The 23,293-nt window shown below is 41.0% G+C and overlaps 1 protein-coding gene across 2 annotated transcripts in view; it reads right to left on the minus strand.

Annotated features, from left to right (window-relative positions):
• Positions 1–23,293, minus strand: part of SHMT2 (serine hydroxymethyltransferase 2) — a 96,010-nt gene that overhangs the window by 9,384 nt on the left and 63,333 nt on the right. For both annotated transcript variants that reach the window (XM_068265157.1, XM_068265156.1), the window contains exons 7-10: positions 19,294–19,433; positions 11,464–11,629; positions 6,540–6,639; positions 2,780–2,935 (exon numbers count right to left, since the gene is read on the minus strand). In XM_068265157.1, coding sequence (XP_068121258.1) covers positions 2,780–2,935; positions 6,540–6,639; positions 11,464–11,629; positions 19,294–19,433 — 562 coding nt within the window. The remainder of the gene's footprint in view (positions 1–2,779; positions 2,936–6,539; positions 6,640–11,463; positions 11,630–19,293; positions 19,434–23,293) is intronic.

Consider the following 23,293-nt stretch of genomic DNA (forward strand, 5'->3'; position numbering starts at 1 on the left):
TTAGGAAATATGCAGACATCTGAGGTCATATTTCTGGCTGTGTGCCAAACCATTTATTTTGAATGCTTTCAGAGGAAGGAAAAAAAGAGGCAACACTAAAGTGGTTGGTTGCATTATTTGCCATGGAAACTGCTTACAGTTTTGATTAGCACTTCTGATTTTTATAATATTCCCTGCACTCACAATAACGATAAAGAAATGTAAAATAGAGCCGAGGTGTCCAGAGAAATGTGCGTATATGTGCCTTTTGCCTGCCGTCCTCATTCTTCTTGGGCTCTATGGAGGATTCATCTGGCACATTACATAGCTTTGCTGCAGGACTTTTCTTTCATTGTTTATTGATTGAACACGGCTGAGGAGGATGTTTTCTGCATTTGCACGGCTTCATGATAGATGGTTTCTTTTACTGACCTGACCTGCACTTTTTTTTCCTCAAGGTCATCCTGTATTTTGAAGTTTCACATCCATAGCTCTGCATTTACACCTGTTAAAGGATACCTGAAATGAGCGGGATATGGAGGCTGCCATATTTTTTTCCTTTTAAATAATGCACATTGCCTGGCTTCCTGCTGATCCACTGACTCATACTTTTAGCCGTAGACCCTGAACAAGCATGGAAATCAGATGTTTCTGATTAGATTAGCTGCATGCTTGAATCATGTGCATGATCAGATACTACTAATGCCTGAAAGATCAGCACGACAGCCAGGCAAATGAAATTGTTTAAAAAGAAATAAATATGGTAGCCTCCCTATCCCTCTCATTTCAGGTGCCCTTTAACCCTTCAGCAGCTTAAATAGAGTTATCTAGTTTGAGATAAGTGCACTGCATTTGAACCGAATTAGCAGAACTTGTGCTCTAAATGCTTGGAATGCTTTGATCTCTCTCTCTGCTAGCAGAAACTACAGAAACTGAAAGCAAAAATCCTCTGTTATTGTCTCACACTGGGCCTGATTCATTCATGTTACTGCGCTGCCACAGTGCAGGCTAAATACTTCAAGTGTGTTACTAGCAGTGTAGCATGTGCTCCTTAGTAACAGCTATTGCTTTTTAATGCCATACACTAGTGACGTAGCACACCCGCTAAAAATAGCTGCAAAAATTTGTATTAAAAAGTTTGCATAATGCTCCATCAACTCAAAATTATTTGCATGTCATTGTCCATCCTTAATTCGCTTTAAAACTCCCTCAAGGCACAAGGATCCTCCCATATAAACTAACATGATTAACCTCCCTGGCGGAGGGCTTAAGATCAGCAAGGGAAGCGTCCATAAGTTCCCAAGGCTTCCCTCTTTTCAGGGCAAGGGCATGTGATGAACCTGAGCTTTTGGCTCTGGTTCCCTTTAACCTCCCTGGCATTACGATTATTTTCAGATTTAGAGTCTAAAAGCCGTGCAATTATTTCACAAGCTTTTAGACCCTGGCTTCAGCCAATCGGGCTGCATTAGTTAAGTCTTAGAGCAAGGTAAAAGAAGCAAAAAAAAAAAAAAAAAATACCCAGCATGCCCTGCAACTTCCTTTGTGCGCCAATGTACCAAACAAGAGTCAGGTAAACTAGGGAATGTTCATTTATCAACAAGAAAAGTAATAGCGATTTTAACTTTTGGATTGCCTGGTTAGCATTCTTATTACTTGTTTACCAAATAAAAATAATTGATTTTTGATTGTATGCCCGACAGTTACACTGTAAAGTCAAAGCAAGATCTCCATTGATTCGCTATTCCATGATTATGAAGGGGACCACTGACTGGACTCGCATCATTCAGTGACCAGAGCTACTGCTTCCACTTAAATGCTGAAGGACTGGCAGATTGTAAATGGCCAAAATGGTAGTGGAGTAAAGAATAGGCCATAGGTTACTTCTGAAAATGTTCTTCCTTGTCACTTAAAAAAAATAATTAAAGGCTGATGGCATATTTTCATCCTGCTGGGAAAGCGATTCAATGCGTCACTGGCCTCAGAATCCATCACACCACACCCCATAGGAGACCGCTGCAAGCAAAACCTAAATTAGACACACTGACTGTGAATATCCCAATTATTGCTAGCCTGACATCCTGGCTAAATGAAGATCAGATCCCCAATAGTGCAGATTATTAGCTGTATCCAGTGCTCCTATGAATAGATTGATGGATGCAATTAACTGAAATTCTGCTCTTTTTGAAATGACCACTATTGCTAAAATTTGTCAAATTTAAAATACATATAAAATGTACATTTCTTAGCGTAAAATGCACTATAAATTACCCTTCTTCTACATTGCTGTCAATTCCAGTAGGTATTATAAATCTGACAGGTTTCGGACTAATCAATCTCCCCATCATGGATTCTGTGGAATTTCTTGAATTACAAAAGCATTTACTAAATGGCAGTAGTGTAGAGAAACTGCCAAAATAGTGTGCAAACGAGTAAGGAGGCTGGCCAGCATATTTGTACAGATTCTTTCCAGGGAGTACTTTGTGAATAAACTTAAGATTGAGAATTCCCCTCGAAAAGATGGACTTTTCAGTCAGCTCTGTCAGCTTTTTTGCTAAATACTGTAAGTGACCGCAACATGCAAAAAAAAGTAATAGTGCATTTTACTCTGGGCAAAATGTACATTTTACAGTATATGTATGTATTTACACTTTTCAATTTTTTTATAATACCGTAGTACTCTTTTCAGCAGAGCAAAAAGTGATGTTATAGTATAGACTGTTATAGTATTGACATTTTATTAGCCATGGAAATGTCTAAAACGTCCCAATCTGTTAAGGAAACCGGAACCACCAAGACTTACCTAAGCGTAAGCCTCCAGGGGTCAGAGCGCTCTTATCTCCAGGACATGTGTTCTTGTTGGCGGTAATAGATACAAGCTCCAGCACTCTCTCCGCTCGCGCTCCATCCATACCTCTGGGCCTCAGATCTACTAGAACAAGATGGTTATCTGTTCCTCCTGGAAGAAGAATGAATATATGAAATGCTGGACTAAACAGCCATGCCTAACAACAAGGCTGTGAAAATAGACTCATCCTGTCACTATGGAATTTCTACATTAGAGGTCTTATCCATAGTAGGGCTAACCATATGGAAGGCCATGCCCGAATGCAGAAATGAACACATAGCAAACATTAATCCTTATGATGTCTATTTTGTTTTTAATATTCTCCAGAGGAATTACAAGGAAAAGCAAATATCCATACCTCCTGTTCATAGTGCTTCATTTAGTTAAGGACTCCAAAAAGACACCGTGCAATGCACAGGTATGTTAAGCCAGTAAAGACTGTGTTATTTCAGACTCGTCATCTATTCCTATTACCGATTCATTGTACGGCATGTATAACTTATATGCTGGTGCTGTAAAATAAAGGCATGTATAATATGGACTGCCCCATAGCTAAGGTGTGTTTGCAAAATTTAACCAGCAGATGGCGTTGTAGAAAATTTGAGAAAGCGTGGTATCAAATATGCTGAAAACCAAGGAGATGAAAGAAAGTAAACTGTGTGTGTTAAATCAGTGTCTCTCAACATAATTACACTAGGTAGGTACCCCTTTATGAAAGAAGGTGTTTGCCGATGTGTAGTAGGAGTACTCAATATTTGTGTAGAATATAAATCCCCTTTAGATTGTAAGCCTTTGGCAGGGTCCTCCTCCGTGTGTCCTTAATTTGCTACCCCAGCAATGACACCTTCCTCATGGACTAACTAGGACTTGATTTGCTGGGTCTCTCTAAAACACATTTTATACCCAGATTGCATGTATAACCTCTGCCATGTTGTAAAACCGTTTGCTACCGCTCTGTCTGTCACCCCTTGTTACAAGACAAGACAATTAACATTTATATTGCGCTTTTCTCCTTGCGGACTCAAAGCGCCAGAGCAGAGCAGCAGCCACTAGGGCGCGCTCTATTGGCAGTAGCAGTGTAAGGGAGACTTGCCAAAGGTCTGCTACTGAATTAGTGCTGGCTTACTGAACAGGCAGAGCCGAGATTCGAACCCTGGTCTCCTGTGTCAGAGGCAGTATATGTATGTATCCCGATTTATTGTCAGCCCTGCATAATATGTTGGCGCTTTATAAATGCAATAGATTATAATAATAAAAATGTTTTTTCAAACATGAATTCATGGCTCCAATAAACAAAACAAAAAACATAATCAGGCTTTGGGGGGGGGGGGGGGGGGGGAGTGGGGAGTAACATATTTGCATGTTTTTCAAAGAAATGCAAACTTTGCAGGATATGTGGCCAAGTAGGACTATGGATAAAGTCCAATGGCTGCTGCTGCCATTACAAACATGTAGGTATTAAGGAAGAAGTATACCCCCCAGTCTCATTGCTCCTCTAGTAACGTACCTTCCTCAGGTACCCCATGATCTCTGCTTTACACACACACTCATAAAACATTTGCCAACAATAATGCTCAAAAAGGGCGTTACACTAAGTAAAACAATTTGCAATGTCACTCTAAATGGAGGGGTGAACGTATGCAGTGCCATTTAATTACATATATACATTCCATAGAGACAGACCAGATGTAATTAAATTACATTGGAAACATATTCAATAAGTCATGCCAGGAGGTCTTGGGGATATCACTCATCAGGTATAGTAAAGCTAAAGGTCAGTGCTATTATATATCTGATACAGAAAGTGCTATAGCACTTGTCTGCAGGAGAGGTGGGAAGCTTAGTGCTGGAAGTCGTCGCACACTTTATGTCAGAGGGTGAGCTAGCACCGCCAGAGTCATAACTTTTTAGAAGAACAACATGCACACTAAGTGTATTTTTTACTTTATAGTCTCTAACTGAAAGTAGGTGGGCGGTGTCAGCTTGGTGTTTACAGTGAAAAAACTAGCTGGTGTCCCCTCCCAGCTCCTCCCCGACTACCTCATGTGAGTGATGATGGGAAAAGGGGAGGAATCTGTACCCACATCAAACTGCCATTAATTCTAAGTAAGCTGCAACTGACCTCACACTGTACTTCTTGAAGAGAACCCGAGGTGGGATTTAATTATGTTACTGGGGCACAGAGGCTGGTTGTGCACACTAAGACCAGCCTCCGTTGCCCCATGGTGTGCCTCCATGTCCCCCCTGCGCGCCGCTATGCCCCCCGAAGTGCTGGCGACACGCAGCGCGTCGCCAGCACAATGTTTACCTATGCGCTGTCAGTCAGCGCCGCTCCCCCGCCTCCTTCGCATCGGCGCTACCCGCGTCACTTCCCTCCTATCAGCGGGAGGGAAGGGACACGGGCGGGTAGCGCCGATGTGGAGGAGGCGGGGGAGCGGAGCTGACAGACAGCGCTTAGGTAAACATTGTGCTGGCGACACGCTGCGTGTCGCCAGCACTGCGGAGGTATAGCAGCGCGCAGGGGGGGGGGGGGACATGGAGGCACACCATGGGGCAACAGAGGCTGGTCTTAGTGTGCACAACCAGCCTCTGTGACCCACTAATATAATTAAATCCCACCTCGGGTTCTCTTTAAAGAGAAACCATAACCAAGAATTGAATTTCATCCCAAGCAGTAGCAGTGTGATGTCAAGACCATGGTCCTGACAGTTTCCTGTCTGTGAACCTCATTGCATTGTGGGAAATAACAGATGTTTACAGCTGGGTCCAACTGCCAAAAAAACAAGCAGCATCTCCTTCCACTGACATCACCTGCCAGAAGTACAAATGTTACCATACCATGTGATAAATGTCCGAACGTAAATCAGGGAGAGGAAAGATTTTACAATAGGCAACCACTGACTAAATCATTTATACATAATTATTGTAAAAATGAAGCAACTTTGTGCATTATCATCTTCACTGGAGTTCCTCTTTAAAGATTTCCCTTGCTGGTCTGATGTCCCCTGTCGCTGAGTGCGACTCCACCCCCCCCCCCCCCCGAAGATTAATCATATCGCGGCTGCGCAGCTCCTCTTTCTGTATCATGGCCGCACGAGCCCGCCTGCACATGCCGAGTAAGCCGGAGCTCTGTGCTACTGTACATGGGCGGGCTCGCACAGTCATAATAAAGGACGAGGAGCTGCGCAGCACAGATTTGGATCAGCAAGGGAAGCCTCCATAGGTTCCCAAGGCTTCCCTCTCATCAGGGCAAGGGCTTGTTTTAAACCTGCTCTACTTCACTTTAAAGGAAACCTGAGGCGGTGGAGTGAGTTGATTTCTACTTACCTGGGGTTTCTTCCAGCTCTAGACAGCATCTGAGATCCTTCAGAGTCTTCCAAGTCCCTTCCGTTGAGCTGCAGTAACATGGTCGCAGATTATGGCACTGTGCATCTCCTCGATTGCGCTCCCAGATCATTCTGCACACAGGCAGCTCGTAAAAACTCAACTGTGTGGCCAGGATAGTGCATGGGCTATAGTTACCCAATTGGGGTGACAGTGGCACAACAGAGGTGACCAAGGAAACGCTGAGGGACCTCAGATACTACAGGGTACTGGGCTGTCTCGCGCCCCCCCCCCCCCCCCCACACACACACACTCACTTCAGTTGCCTGTTAATATATGTATATTTTGTGGGATGAAAACAAAATTTTACAGATTCGATGTATCACAGTACCTGACACAAGGGTGAATCCTTTCTTGAGGAGGGAAGCAGCCATGGCCTTGGCATTTTTCAGGACCTGCTGTGCATATTCACGGAACATTGGAGAACTGGCCTATGGATACAGAGCATTACTCAGCATGAAACCACCAATCCTGTCACTAAACCCACATAAATTCACTATACATATTAGGGGCGGTCACTAAGATGCAGATTATTCCAAGCTGATGCAAAATTATACAACTTTTTATTGCAAATCCGTGTTGCTTGAAAATGGACCACTTGAATTAAGCTGGTGTTTGATTTGATCGGTGCATTTTCAAATTTTCATAATTCTGTAACAATTTGGAATTATTTGCATCTCATTGTCCATCCCTAGGAAGTATTATTTAAAAGGTTCTCTTCAAACTTTTCTATAAAAGATCTATAAACATTCTGATAGATGAACTCCGAGGCCATAGGCTAAAAATTATCTCAAGGATACCACCATATACAAAACTGGGCAAGAGCATGCCATAAAATGTTCATGCAAGTCAGCCCAGCCTATCTTGAGGAAATTGCAAGCAATCAAGTCCACCCTTGGTGATCCTGGACACATTGAGGAGCACCTGCTTGCCCTACACAGGACCTCTATCTCTACGTTATGCGAGTTAGCACTTCAAAGTGGAGCCCCCAGTGTTTCCCCCAAAGAAGGGACCCCTGTGTCTCTAAACATTGACTTATGTCTGCTAAATAAACTATTTGTGGAAGTGCCAATCTGCTCCATTTGTTTATATTGAGGGAATTATTCATATGTTTAAAGGTCATCAAATAAATGAACTAAACAAAAGAGATAACTAGGAAGGAGCGGAATATGCTCCAGATAAAAATCTCCATTGACCTGTAAAGTTCAAATTGTGTTAATAAATGAGAGCCACCAGCTATTAATCAGTTAGCCAACATACTGTATGTGTTACATAAAACCTTGAAATAGCCCCTTCTTGGCTCCACCATTGGTCCTGAAATGCCACTCCTGTCCGTGTCCGCTCTTACAGTTTTCTCCTACAGTATATTTTCACATATAACACCTTTTAAACCACCAGCAAGCAAGAAAATACTCACAATAATTTTGAGTGTACTTTTTCACTTTTTGATACTTTTCAATTACAAGTAATAAAAAGTTATTTTAAAAATATGAAACAATTCACTACTAGGAGAAAACTCAGGAGAAAAAAAAATGTATTGTATATGGGCCCAGGACTGGGAAGAGAAAAGTGCAGCTGTTAAGTTATTCAAATGTTCGGAGAATTTTCCACTTATCCCAACAGATGACAATACTCAAACGCCAATGTGACCCAAACACTGACCTTAAAGGACACCTGAAGTGAGAAGGATATGAAGGCTGCCATATTTATGTCCTTTTAACCTCCCTGGGGGTACGCAGTTTCAGTGGTTACGTCCGTGGGAGTAATTTTTTTGAATAAAACTTGTTGTAAACCTTGAAGCTAGCACTAGGCTAGCTAGCTACCCGTGTCCCCCAAGTCCCCCCGCACCTCTCTGATCCCCCCTCCCGATCGCCGGCGCTTATATAGTTACCCAGCCGCGACCCCGGAGTGCCGCAGCCTCCCCAATCAACTTCAGTCATCACTATGGCAATGATAGGACATGATGTCTGACGTCATGACATTCCCAGTCCCGATCCTCCCCATAGCGAAGCCTGGAGGGGATTGGAGAGGCTGCGCTATCGCGGGATCCAGGGGGTGGTATGTATAACGGCGGCGATCGGGGGGGATCGGAGCAGAGCAGAGGGACTTTGGGGACACAGGTAGCTAGCCTAGTGCTAGCTACAAGGTTTACAACAAGTTTTATTCAAAAAATCCCTCCCGGGGCCATGTAATCCTCTGCGGCGGCTACCCCGAGTGTAGGTCGGGGTTACCGCCTGGCTATCCTGCTGATTCTCTGCTTCTAATACTTTTAGTCATAGGCCCTGAACAAGCAAGCAGCAGGTCAGGTGATTCTGCCATTTTTGACAAATCTGGAAAGATTAGCTGCAAGCTTTCAAGTGGGTGATTCAGACACTACTGCGGCAAAATAAACCAGCAGGACTGCCAGTCAACTGGCATTGTTTCAAAGTAAATAAATAGATCAGCCTCCATACAATTAGCACTTTAGGCTCCCTTTAATGCTAATATTAACACTTCCTAACCTCAAGCATCTCAGCTCCATAACAACCATATTTACTTGTTGGTATGAATGGTCCCGAAAATTGCTTTGGCCATACCTCTGCACCCAGATGAACAGAAAGTATTTCACATGTGAAATCCATAAAGTCACCAAAATAAAACAATGCATACTGCTTATCGTGGCCCACCCGCAAGATCGCTGAATAAAAGGAATATCTATTAATTGCCTCAGGAAGAAGCCACACTTCTGACTTCAGCATGAAAGCTCCATTTGTACAGATAGTCTGCAGTCAGTGCTTTCATAAGGCGTTGTGGTTATTATATTTTGCAGTATTCTGGAGCCCTGTCACATTTTGATTTATAACTGCATTTCCTGTTGGAGTCACCTGCTCTGCGTTTATCAGCCAGCAGGTGCTCAACACACAGGATAAGTGTAATTCCATTTCACAAGGAAGAGGCTTGAAGGAAGACTAATGTGTCTGAAAGGCAAAGCATGTTTGTTAGTGGTATCGTGAGGAAATCCTAAGCGTGGTATATGAGGGAAGATCTCAGAGTTGAAGCTAAGCAATTTACTTTAGGCATAGTTAACACATATGAATCTAATTTATTCTAAACAAAGGCTAGCAGCCCATTATTTGACTGTGGTACTGCTATACTTCATAAGATAAAGGAAACAAAAAAAAACTAGAAAAAATAAGTTTACTGCTTGTCTGACTGCAATGAACAATAGAGAACAATTTTTGAAAAACGACTAAAAACTTTATATCCTTTCACCTTATATCGGTCTACTGGCATCAAAACAATCTTCTGGTTTTACCTCTCACTTGGCTGTTTTTACTTTCTATTCTGCCTTAATAGTAGTAAACCAATTTATTATTACGGCAGAAAATTGTAGATCACCTCTATTACTGTGATGGCCTGTGAAGCATAATTGCCCAAAGAACCAAACTTTCAACTGAGTAGGTGGAGTATTGCAGCCACTCCTCTAATCAGTGGAAAGAGTGTGTCCTTTGCTTGGCCACATAACCTGTGGGCAGAAATTCTGTTGGCCATATAAAGCTGAATACTTAACTGGCAGCTCACTAGCTCTCTGACATGGGTTGGGATTAGGCTGTTACTATTTTTTTTTTTTTTAAATGTTGTAAATTATTTTGTACAACTTACATTACTCCAGACAAAGCTTGTTTATCAGAGGGGTAACATGTTGGGTTTAGGGTTTTGTGATAAGCACGTTAATGGGAAGCTAGAGGAGAGGGGGATTACTGAGGTAGTTAGGACTCTTAGCTAGTGATTAGGCCCAGCTAATGTCAATACCTCTTTCCGGGCTAGGGACTTATAATTCATGACCTTTGTGGATACTTGCCACATGAACCTACTGGAATGCTTATGCGTTATATCATGTCTTGAAAGCCCAACTTTTAAATCTGAAAAAAAAAAAAACATGCAATTGCTTTATGAAAAAGATGCTTATTTTTCATTTGAGGTCAGCAACAAGTTAAAAAAAAAAAAAGGACTGGAGAAAGTTGTGATGCTCCGAAACAGCTGGAATGCGAAAAAAAAAAAACCCATGGAACATCTCACAAGTAACATATTTGGGTTTAAAAAGAGCATCCCAGAGAGAAGCTGAGTTGGAGTTGAGTTGTGAAACAGCACAAAAAAAATGGACTTTCACAAATGTAAAAATTATCATAAATAATATTAAAGGATTCAGTGTCTGCAAGGGACAAGGCCAAAAGCAAATATTGGATAGCCATAATCTTTGGGCCCCTGGAATGTGAGGGTGAACCTGTGCAACATCCAAGGTAAGGAACCTAGGCCCATATGCAATTAATTTTTTCTCCTGAGTTTTCTCCTAGCAGAAAATGTTTATAATGACTTTTTAGCACCTTGCAATGGAAAAAGTACCAAAAAGTAGGTGAAAAAGCACTATCAAAATTATTTAGAGTATTTGTTGAAAAGGAATTTATTGACAAGTCCAGAACTTGGACTTTGATAAGCGCCCATTAGGTACCCGAGTGTGTGACGGAACTTCCCCACAGGTGAATTAAGTTGCAGCTGGGGACCACCAGATGTGAGTAATATTCTACTGACTTTGCTCACATAAAGGATTTCTAAAACTACACTTAGGAGGCTCCTGTGTTCCCTGTCTTTTCTCTTCCCCCTGAGGTTATCCAAACAAAAATTTTGATCTTATTTCAGCTGAAGTGATTGTACATCACTTACCCAATACTTACTAAGGGAATTAGTCTGTATATCGTCCCACATCTATCCCACAAACACATGTGGAATAGACTGGTGAAGGCTTCTCATCCCAGCAGTGAGGCTGGACTGAGCAATCCCCACTGCAGGAACTACAATAGTGGCTGCCTGAATATGATACAATGCAGAAGACTGCTAAAGCATAATGTACACGGTACAATATTCCGTCAGATCGACGGATCTATTAGATAATTTCCGAACGGTCCGATCTGATTCCGATCGATTTTGCAATGAATTTTGGGTACTTAATGCAAAAATCGCTCAGAAACAATTTGGACGTCTACACAGGATGCAATTTCTTATCAGAGCACTGGTTGATCTGATACAAAATTGTGGGGCGTAGAGGAGAGGACAATTGTAAATATTCCTATACAGTATTGATGTCAGATTATCACCTGAGACGTCCACGAATGATCATCATGGGCAAAAAAAAAAAAAAATAGTATGTACGGTTTTTGAAAAACACATGGAGAACAGGCAGGTCATAAAACCAAAGACATTCAGATACCTCACTTTACCTGTTTTAACGCTATAGCCACAGCTGCAATGGCATGATTGTGAGGCCCTCCTTGGATTGAAGGGAAAACTGCAAAGTTGATTTTGTCCTCAAAGTTGTAAAGGATTTCTTTTCCAGTTTTCTTGTCCAAAGATTTAACACCTTTTCGGTAAAATATAAGTCCTGACCTAAATTAAAACAAGCAAACAAAATAATTTCCTTAATAAGGGGTGTGTTTTTTCACTTATACAATACAATAACATTTGTAAAGTGCATTTCTCCCATAGGACTTAAAGAGCATAGATATGCATCAGATCAATACAAGGTTGCAGGCTGGACTGTTTTAGAAGAAGTAGTCAGGTGTTCATAAATGCCATGCTAAACAGGTGGCTTTCAGTTTGGACTTAAAGTGGAACTGAAGATAGAATTACAACGGTTTCACTTACCTGGGGCTTCTGCAAGCCCCCAGCAGCCATTCTGTCCCGCGGGACAGGATGGCTGCTGGGGACTTGCAGAAGCCCCAGGTAAGTGAAGCAGTTTGTTGTAATCATATCTTCAGCTCTGCTTTAAAAACACCAGGAATGGAGATGTCCTGATTGGGTGTGGCAAGGAGTTCCAAAGTGTAGGGGCAGCATGACAGAAGGCTCTACCTCCAAAGGTTTTGAGGTGGACTCTGTGGCATACCAAGTTATGTGTATGTATGTATGTATGTATGTATGTATGTATGTATGTATGTATGTATGTATGTATGTATGTATGTATGTATGTGTGTGTGTGTGTGTGTGTGTGTGGTGATGCAGTTGCAACAAGTTCTTCAAGTGAACTCCTGGTGGAAAAAAAAAAAACTGATGACTCTGCTCAGTGCCAGCCTAATAAGTGTACCAGATTTAGAAAAAGGTCAATAGTTGATTTATTTTATTGCACTCTGAAGTTGTATTATGCCAGGAAAATGTATGGCTGTAATTTGCTTATCAATGAGGTTTCCTATATTCCCGACAAGACAGAAGCAGTCACTTCCATGCCTGAAAATTAACTCTTTCAGGCAGCAAAATAAAGCAAGTAAAACAGCCTGGTTATTGACATGTTTATCTTATGTAACAGGTCATCTTAGGTACACTTTCAGGTATCTAGAGCCCAGATTGTGCAAGGATTTGAAGGTTAACAAGCCAATCTAGAACAGAATTTTCCATTTTATTAGTAAGTCAGTGGAGTGACCAAAGGGTTGGTGTTCTGTGGCAATGGCGGAGTTAACTAGTTAACAGCCTTGCGGCATTCTGTAATAATTGCAGGCGGTGCAGGTCTTTGTTTGGAAGGCCTTTATAAAGAATATTGCAGTAGTCCAGCCTTGATGTGATGAAGGCATGAACTCTGGTTGAAAGGTCTGCGCTGGAGGTATGAGATGTTTACGCTTGCAATGTTCTTTAGGGGAAAGAAGGAATGTTTTACAACAGCTGAGATTTGGTTCCTGAAGTTTAGCCACTTCACAACTGAGGGGTTTTACCCCTTGAGCACCAGAGCAATTTTTACCTTTCAGCGCTCCTTCCATTAATTTGTCTATAACTTTATAATTACTTATCACAATGAAATGAACTAGATCTTCTTTTCGCCACCAATTAGGCTTTCTTTAGGTGGGACATTATGCCAAGATTTTATTCTAAAATGTGTTTTAATGGGAAAATAGGAAAAAATGTGGGAACATTTTTTTATTATTTTTCAAGTTTCGGCCTTTATAGGTTTTTAAATAATGCATGCTACTGTAATTAAAACCAATGAAATGTATTTGCCCTTTTGTCCCGATTGTAAAACCGTTTAAATTATGTCTCTATCACAATGTTTGGCGCCAATATTTTAATTGGAAATAAAGGTGCATTTTTTTCAGTTTTGCGTCCATCCCTAATTACAAGCCCATAGTTTATAAAGTAACAGTGTTACACCCTCTTGACATAAATATTCAGTCCCTAAGGTAACTATGTATTTTTTTAATTGTAATTTTTCTTTTATTACAAAAAAATAATAATTGGGGAGTGTAGGAGGTGGGAGGGGGGGGGGGGGAGGTTAGGGTAGGGTCAGAGATCAACGAACAGGAAAAAAAGCCACTCATCCACTCCTGAAGCTCAGCTAAGCATGCATTTATTTGTGGGGTAGGGTCTGTGATGCCAGACTCTATGGCCTTATGGTGTGTGTTTGGGACTCAGTGCATGCTTAAGAGCAAGCTGTCAGAGTGAATGTAAAGGCAGGGATATTATAAACCATACACATAGTAATAGAAGGTGTGAGCCCTGTTTAAGGGATAACAGATTTTGAATACTAGGAACACAGTGTTGATAAGCTTTTATACTACATGGAAGTTGTGCAATTTGCCAATCACAATTGAATCTGTCATTAAATCATCCTAAAGTCTGGTACACACCTTCAATTTTTATTGTCCAATTAACAACCATTTTTCCCACTGCCATGTAGTATGAGGGTTAACCTAAACAACTGTTCATAGTATTCAATATCTGTTGATCCTCACACTACATCGAGGTGGTAAAACGGGTCAGTGATTGGCCAATCATAATCCATGCCACAACCACAAGGTTAGCACTATCATTTTCACCTGATCCTGCACCCATCTTATTCTAAAGGTGGTCATACTCAATACAATCGAATACAATTTGATACCACTGGACAGAAATCAAAAGTTTTTTTTTTTTTTTAATGGAGCAAAACATTTGATCAAGTTTCCAATTTTTATTAATACAGTATAAGTCAAATCAGGAGTGGCATATTTTGCTGATCAATTTTATTAAAATTTAATTGTGTGGGATAGATTGTTGATTTCTTGATTTATAGGCCAAAACAATTTTTTAATCTTATTTTTCATAATTGGGGAAAAATTCAACACGTGTGATACTTTGGTCATATTTTTCAAATATTACGCTCAATCAGAAAAATTGATTGTATTTCTCGAAATTAAAAAGAAATGTATTTTGTGTGTGTGGTCACCTTCACCCTGGCTTTCATTATGAGACATACACATTATGAGACATACACAGACATATACAGTGAGATGCGAAAGTTGGGCAACGTTGTTAATCGTCATGATTTTCCTGTATAAATCATTTGTTGTCACAATAAAAAAATATCAGTTAAATATTATATAGGATACACACAGTGATATTTGAGAAGTGAAATTAAGTTTATTGGATTTACAGAAAGTGTGCAATAACTGTTTAAACAAAATTAGGCAGGCGCATAAATTTGGGCACTACAAAAAGAAATGAAACCAATATTTAGTAGATCCTCCTTTTGCAGAAATTACAGCCTCTTAACGCTTCCTGTAGGTTCCAATGAGAGCCTGGATTCTGGTTGAAGGTATTTGGACCATTCCTCTTTACAAAACATCTCTAGTTCATTCAGGTTTGATGGCTTCTGAGCATGGAAAGCTCTCTTTAACTCACACCACAGATTTTCAATTATATTCAGGTCTGGGGACTGAGATGGCCATTCCAGAACGTTGTACTTGTTTCTCTGAATGAATACCTTAGTGGATTTTGAGCAGTGTCTTGTTGAAATATCCAGCCCCGGCGCAGCTTCAGCTTTGTCACAGATTCCTGGACATTGGTCTCCAGAATGTGCTGATACTGAGGGGAATCCATTCGTCCCTCAACTTTAACAAGATTCCCAGTCCTTGCACTGGCCACACAACCCCACAGCATGATGGAACCACCACCATATTTTACTGTAGGTAGCAGGTGTTTTCTTGAAATGCTGTGTTTTTCCTCCATGCATAACACCCCTTGTTATGCCCAAATAACTCAATTTTAGTTTTAGCAGTCCACAGCACCTATTTCCAAAATGCTCAAACTTTCGCATCGCACTGTAACAATGAACATTACCTATAAAAAAATGGTGATAAAAGTGTTATGGTATGAACCGCTTTGTTGTCTAAGGGCATTGCCAGCCCACCAATATAGAATAGATTATGAATTTTTTTTTTTACTGGTGGGTCCATGACAGTAATGTGAAAGTCAAACCCCGGATCTAAAACTACTTGAATATGCAAGAAACCCTCCAAACATCTCTCAGCTGAATATTTCTGCATGGAAAAGTAAGAATACACATCTCCCAAGCTTTATCTGACATATATAATTATGTAAAAGAACAATAGAGGACTTTCATATACACTACACAATATACCATACATCATAGGTGAAAGCAACAACTATGATCAAACAAAAAGACATCCATGGAAGAACACGATAAGCTATTAGGGAACAAAAACAAACGGGTAAAAACAAAGTGAATGAAGGGGTTAACAAGCAGCACGAAGGATTAAGATAACTCAAGAAATTACATATTTTTGGCATATAGACCAATGGAAGTAATCGTAAAAATAAAGCATGAATAACCACCAATGAAGATAAACAAGTGAATGGCTTTACCAGGATGCAGAGAACTGTCCATGGACCATTCTCTGCATCCTGGTAAAGCCATTCATTTGTTTATCTTCATTGGTGGTTATTACTCAAGCTTTATTTTTACAGTTGCCTTACTTTGTATTTAGAGACTTCTATAAGAATTGCGTTTTTGCATATTTATTTATGGCACAGCACACTTTAGTACCTCATGGGTGTTTAATAGTATATTTATAATAACTTGTATTGGTCTATATACCTATAATATGAAATCACTTAGCTAATCACTAGTGTGACTTGTTAACCCATTCATTTACTTTTAATTGTTTTTAACCATGGTTGTTGCTCCCTAATATCGTTTATTGATCATCTTTGAACATATTTTGCATTCTTTCCTGGATTTTTTTTTATTCTTTTCTTATATATTTAATTATATATAAAGAAAAAAAAAAGCCTTTACACGAGATGCACTTTTTCGTGTTATTGTTCAATATAAGCAAATCCCCTGCAAAACATGTCTGCCATCTAGCATCCTTGCCAACTCCAGAAACCTCAGGTTGTGCTTTTTTTCCCCCCTCGGTGACACTCTGAGGTAGAAAAACACTAGAAGAAGCAGATATTGGAGTTTCTGGGATCTCAGCAGCATGCAGACAAAGGGTGAATGAAGCCCAGCAAGGAGGAAGAGGAGTCCTGCTGCTCAGTTTCACACAGTCTCCCAGTTCACGCTTTACTCCAGGGTGTGAAACCAACGGAAGCATGAGAGGTGCAAAGAAGGAAAGAAAATATCTCCGGAGATCAGGAGAAACCATAGGAGGTGAGGGTAGAGGCATACGTGTGCTGAAACCTGTTCATTAATTATTTTGATTGGAAGGTGAAGAGACCGGCACAAAGAAATGCTAGCAGGGCTCTCACCACTTGCTAGGGATTCTAATCACTGGAGAAGCTGCCGACTCACCCACGAGCTGAAGGCAAAATACTGATAGTTTTTTTTTTTTTTACTAGAAGAATCTGCAGCTGCCACATATGGGTAAAGAAATATGCAGCAAAGATTCACACTTAAAAACACGAATGTTCAAAAGGCAGCTTCTGCAAGTAGTGGGGTTTTAAGTGCCCAATTTCCATGAAACTGCACATACTGATAACTGAAAGACTGGTAACACATAGAGGGATAGATAAATGATAAACATACAGTATGCAATTTCATTAGCCGTTATCAAACTAGGCATTTGCAGGTTTGTTTGTTTTTTTAGCACTGAATACTGTATATCCTCAGATTTATGTCGAGAAATTTAAGTCTGACTCACTAAAGTATAAGGGTTGACTTATATGCGAGTCAGATCTAAATGTAAAAGTTCTAAAGTTATAGTTAGGTCGTTAAAGTTCCTCTCTCTTCCCCTAATCAGAACTTCTGCAGGGGAGCACACAGTATCCTACCTCCCCAGTAACCAGTGCGGCCTGCAGGAAATATTAAACCCCCCCTCCATGTTCACATATGCAGAATGGGCCATATCCACCGCCGAGCCTTCTCATCTCCTCTTCACGCATTCCGGTAAGTTTGCATAAGCGTCCCTCTTTTAGGCTCCTGACGTCATGTGATAGTGCATGCTATCTGCCTTGAACAAGAAGAGGAACAGGAAAATGGTTTCCCTGCAACCCACTCTGCCTATACGAACATGGGAAAGAAGGGGGGGGGGGGATGTGTCCTGGCAAGTGGACGGAGGGAGAAATATTCCCTGCAGGCCAACTGCACACGCCAAGATTCACTTTAAAGAGGAACTTCAGCCTAAACAAATATATTGTCATTTTACATTAGTTGTGTTAATTAAAATAGATGGGCAATATAATCTCTTACCTACCCTGTTTTAAAAGAACAGGCAAATAAATGTTTGATTTCATGAGGGCAGCTATCTTTTTGGTTGAAAGGAGGTGACAGGGAGCATGAGACACAGTTCCAACTGTCCTGTGTGCTGATCACCCCTCCCAGTTGCTAGGCAATGTGAACAACATAGGAAATCCCATCATGCTTTGCACAGCATCAGGGAAAAAAAGCCCGGGCAGTTTTCTTTGATGGGCGGGGCTTAGCTAAAAATGCAGCTAAAAATGATGCTTTGGTAAGGAAAAAAGTTTTGATGCTGTGAAACTGTTAAATACCAAGCCTTTTCAGGTCTGCTGAGTAGATTTTTAGTCCGGAGGTTTACTTTAAGCTTTGAATTATTTCTGTGAACCCTTTAGGCTGCTTACACACTAAGACGTTACAGGCGCACGTTAGTGCAGCCTGTAACGCTCCCCCAACGCACAGCAATGTAACACAAGTGGGCTGTTCACACAGCCCACGTTGCGTTACATGTAACGCTGCACGTTCTCCTGAAAGTGCAGCATGCTTCGGCGTTACAGCGGCTTAAAGAGAACCCGAGGTGTGTTTAAAGAATGTTATCTGCATACAGAGGCTGGATCTGCCTATACAGCCCAGCCTCTGTTGCTATCCCAAACCCCCCTAAGGTCCCCCTGCACTCTGCAATCCCCCATAAATCACAGCCGTGCTGTGAGGCTGTGTTTACATCTGTAGTGTCAGTCTCGGCTGCTCCCCCGCCTCCTGCATAGCTCCAGTCCCTGCCCCCCATCCCTTCCCTCCAATCAGCAGGGAGGGAAGGGATGCAGGCGGGGACCGGAGTTCTGCAGGAGGCGGGGAGAGCAGCAGACTGACACTATAGAGATAAACACAGCCAGCTCTGACAAGCTGTTTGTCAGCAGCGTGGCTGTGATTTATGAGGGATTGCAGAGTGCAGGGGGACCTTAGGGGGGTTTGGGATAGCAACAGAGGCTGGGCTGTATAGGCAGATCCAGCCTCTGTATGCAGATAATATTTTTCAAACCCACCTCGGGTTCTCTTTAAGCCGCGTTAGACTGTTTGCACATGCTCAGTCAGGTTGGGGAGGAGCGGAGAGCGGCCAGGCACATGGCTAATTAATATTCACTGCACGTTGTGACGTACAGTGTTTACTTCCTGGTGCGGCCGCTCTGTGCGGCGGGACCACGTGATGCCGCTTGCGTCCAAGAGTAAGCATCACGGACGCCAGAGTGAGCTGCACGGCTCACTCTGACGTCCACATCGAAGTGCACCAGGCCTTGCGTTAGGTGCACGTTATGCGACCTTAACGTAGCACCTAACGCAACGTCTTGGTGTGTAACTAAAACAAAAAAAAAAAAAAAAAGTCTAACAAAGCTCAGGGACAGCTGTAAATTAATCAGAGAAAAGAGAAGAAGGAGGCAGATTGCTTTAAAAACTTAAATTATATACCTCTCCCTCTAAGCTAAAAAAAAAAAAAAATAGATATATCAAATCCCACATAATATAAGTTACAGAAGAAAAAAAGAAGTATAAATAACATGAATTAAGCAATATTTCACAGTACTGTTAATTTCTAAGCATAAGAAATTGCAGTACAATGTACCTAGCTCCCCGCAGAGTCTTATGAGTCGTCGTAGTGACCACATCAGCATGATCGAATGGAGATGGGATGACACCCGCTGCTACCAGACCACTGATGTGAGCCATGTCAGCTAGGAGGTAGGCTTTCACTTCATCACATACCTGCAGGAGGGAAGAGAACTCATCAACACATTTGACTCCTAATTAGTGCAGTAGAATAAACTAGAATTTCTAAATTTTATGCAGATTACACAATTTTGCCAATTACCTCAGAAAAGGATGCAGATACATTTTAAAGCAAACTGAGGAAAAAAAATATATGCCAAGACAAAAAGAAATCACTGGCGTCAAGTCTCCAAAGTGGACCTCTCTGCACTTTGCCATCGGATACCAAGCAATCATATTATACGCAAGGATGAGAATGATCTGACCTGAGAGGTGCTAGCCAGTCACTGAATCACCATTATTTCATTCTAAGCTAGTCAGTATAGGATATTCTGCAAGCTAATATACAGCTTATAGATTCTGCAATCTAATATACCGCTTATCTATTCCTTATATAAAGAGAAACTTTAGCCAAAACAAACATACTGTCATTAAGTTATATTAGTTATGTTAATTAAAATAGATAGGCAATATAATCTCTTACCCAACCTGTTTTAAAAGAACAGGCAAATGTTTGATTTCATGAGGGCAGTCATCTTTTTGGTTGAAAGGAGGCGACAGTGAGCATGAGACAGTTCCAACTGTCCTGTTTGCTGATCACCCCTCCCAGGCGCTAGGCAACGTGAACAGCAACATAGGAAATCCCATCATGCTTTGCACAGCATCAGGGAAAAAAAGCCCGAGCAGTTTTCTTTGATGGGTGGCGCTTAGCTAAAAATACAGCTAAAAATTATGCTTTGGTAAGAAAAACAAAGTTCTGATGCTGTGAAACTGTTAAACACCAAACCTTTTCAGTTCTGCTGAGTAGATTTTTAGTCCGGAGGTTCACTTTAAAAGGACCACTACTGCATAAACGAATTGTACAATGTATAATACACGTTGCTGTCACTTACAGAAGGTAGTAAAAGGTTGATACATCTGACAGATTTTAACTAGTCTCATCTCCATCTCATGGCAGATTCTCCGTATTTACAAAACCACTCTCTTGAAAAGAACTAAACAAAGATGCCAGGCAGCTTTCCTACTTCTTTGCTTATTATTTCGACAGTTGGACTCAACTGCTGTTTTGTAAGTGCTTTTTTTTTTAAAGGGAATAAAAGAAATAATATTTAGCCAAAAAGGGGAGGTAACTGTATACACTTTGAATTTTCCTTGGCTTCAGTGATAATTTGCGATTGTTTTGTTTGTGAATCTAAAGTGTGCATGTCACTTAATTTGGCTCTCAAACATGCAGTGCTTTTCAGTGACGTTGCTCAAGTGCTCAAAAGGAGGCCCAGATAAGCCGAGTACTAAAATTGGGTCCTAGAAAAGGGCAACATTAAGTGAAATAGGGTGGGAACTTTCAACCCATTCAAAGAATGCAGGATAAGCTCTTGAGGAAGACCACCACTTAAACCTTCAGTGTCCTTATGATAGGTTAGGTCGTTAGACTATTCACTGAGCACACGCAGGCCCTTCAGAGTTTGAGACAGCTATTTCTAGTTAACTCTTTTCAGCTCTTTAATAAAGTTTTAATAAGTCTTTTGCATTACGCAGTGTTCTCCCCAGGCTCTTTTAGCTGGGTGCTCCACCCGGCTAATATCAGCTCACCACCTCCTCTGCTGTGTGCAGAGATGTGCAGAGATGTGCAGAGATGTGCAGAGATGTGCAGAGATGTGCAGAGATGTGCAGAGATGTGCAGAGATGTGCAGGCCCAGCATTTTCTCATCTAGCCCCATCCGGCTACTATTTAATGCCACCCGGCTGAAAAAAATTCTGGGAAGAACACTGTTGCGGATTAACCATTTAGAATCCACACCTTTAGCTCAAGGAATTAAGGCTTTAGAATAAAAATGTAACCCTGTTTTAACAGGTCTTGTCTGACTGGTAGGGTCAGAGGCTGATTTAGGGCTAAATTCTGAAGGCTGACTAGTCAAGCCCTTCTAAGCCAGCATGGGGCAGTAAATTTGACTTTTACTTGCCGATCTTGAAATCTCCTCAGGTTTTACAGATTAAGGTGTGGAGGAGAAAAGACATAGAACTAAGTTTTGGCAAAGTTGACCCAGGCAACTGTTTACATGGAGCAAAACATTAAGAATTATAATTAGGGCTGAGCTCTCGGATTCCGAATTTCGAGTTTGCCATCGGAATTTGGAAGTTCAGAGTAAGCACTCGAAACTCGAATACTCAGCAATTCCGAGTACCGAATTCGCATTTACATTGAAGTCAATAGTGCTAAAGTCCGTGGTTAATTGTGAAGCCCCCGTACATGCTATCATCACCAAATTTGGCATGTATATTAACCTATTTTGGTTCCTGGACGTAGAATCTACGTCCAGGAACCATGCGCGCTACCGCGCGCTCCCGCGGCCGATCGCACGCGTGCACACCCGGCCGCGGATTCGGTAGCCACGAAATCAATGTATCGGGCTATGGTGCCTGATCACTGATTCCTCTCCCCCGCTGAAAAAGCGACAGCTTCTCTCGGAAGCTGTGCTTTTTCTGGCTGTCACCTCCCCCATGCGTCGCTCTACGCGTGTGTTACGCTTAGAGTGACGTCATGTAAAACTCATGGCCGCCATCTTGTGGCCAAAAAGTAATACTACAACTGAAAGTAAAAAAAAATAAAAATTAACACACATTTACATTATAAATCTATTGTTTACCTCCCACCCTCCCAAAACTACCCAAATAAAATGTTTACTATAAAAAAAACAAACCATTACAATAAAAAAAAACATGTAAATATTTACCTAAGGGTCTACACTTTTTAAATATCAATGTAAAGATGAAATATTTCTATATATTTTTTTTTTTATTTTAAACTTGTAAATAGTGATAGATGCAAAATGGAAAAAATGCACCTTTATTTCCAAATAAAATATTGTCGCCATACATTGTGATAGGGACATAATTTTAACGGTGTAATAACCGGGACATATGGGCAAATACAATACGTGAGTTTTAATTATGGAGGCATGTATTATTTTAAAACTATAATGGCTGAAAACTGAGAAATAATGAATTTTTCCATTTTTTCTTATTCTTCCTGTTAAAGTGCTTTTACAGTAAAGCGGTTCTTAGCAAAATGTACCCCCCAAAGAAAGCCTAATTGGTGGCGGAAAAAACAAGATATAGATCAGTTCATTGTGATAAGTAGTGAAGTTATAGGCTAATGAATGGGAGGTGAACATTTCTCACGTGAAAACGACGGAACGCGAATGGGTTAAGCAGATGAGTAGGAACATGGGGAAAAAAAAATTGTGAAAAGACCTTATAGTTTTTGAAATAAACGATTTTAAAGTTTTATAGGAAAAATGTTTTTTAAACTGTGTAAAATGACACTGCTGCAGTACAGGTTACTGCATTCATTTCATGAAAACAGACAGCGTGGGGTCCCCCCTCCCAAGCTTCCTTAACCTCACTGATAAAAAATTCCAACTATAAAACTTTCCTAGCAAAAAATGGCTTCTGAGTGTAAAAAAAAAAAAAAAAAAAGAGGTAAAAAGGGGAATTTCTTATTAGTGAGAGTCACACTGTAGTCACTTCCTGACTGAGTCAGCCACTTACATATCTGATATTTAACTCTTTCAGACAGAGAATGAAAAAAAGGAACACAGCATAGTTATTTGTGTGCTAGGCACTGTACATACACATGTCTAGCTCATGTCACATGTCACTTCGGGTATCCTTTAAGAGCCTTCCCGGTCTTATCTTCACAAAAATAACCTTCCTGGTCTTCTCTCCTTGCCCCAATTCAGGGTTGTCCACCACCCCCCATATAATTATTTGACCTGAAGTTGAATAAGTCTTCAGCCCTCCTACAGTTGGCTTTGAAATTACTTGGGACCCCAAGTACTTTCAAAGATGAGCAGCTG

The sequence above is a fragment of the Hyperolius riggenbachi genome, chromosome 2 (assembly GCF_040937935.1).
Source record: "Hyperolius riggenbachi isolate aHypRig1 chromosome 2, aHypRig1.pri, whole genome shotgun sequence".
NCBI classification, from domain to species: domain Eukaryota; kingdom Metazoa; phylum Chordata; class Amphibia; order Anura; family Hyperoliidae; genus Hyperolius; species Hyperolius riggenbachi.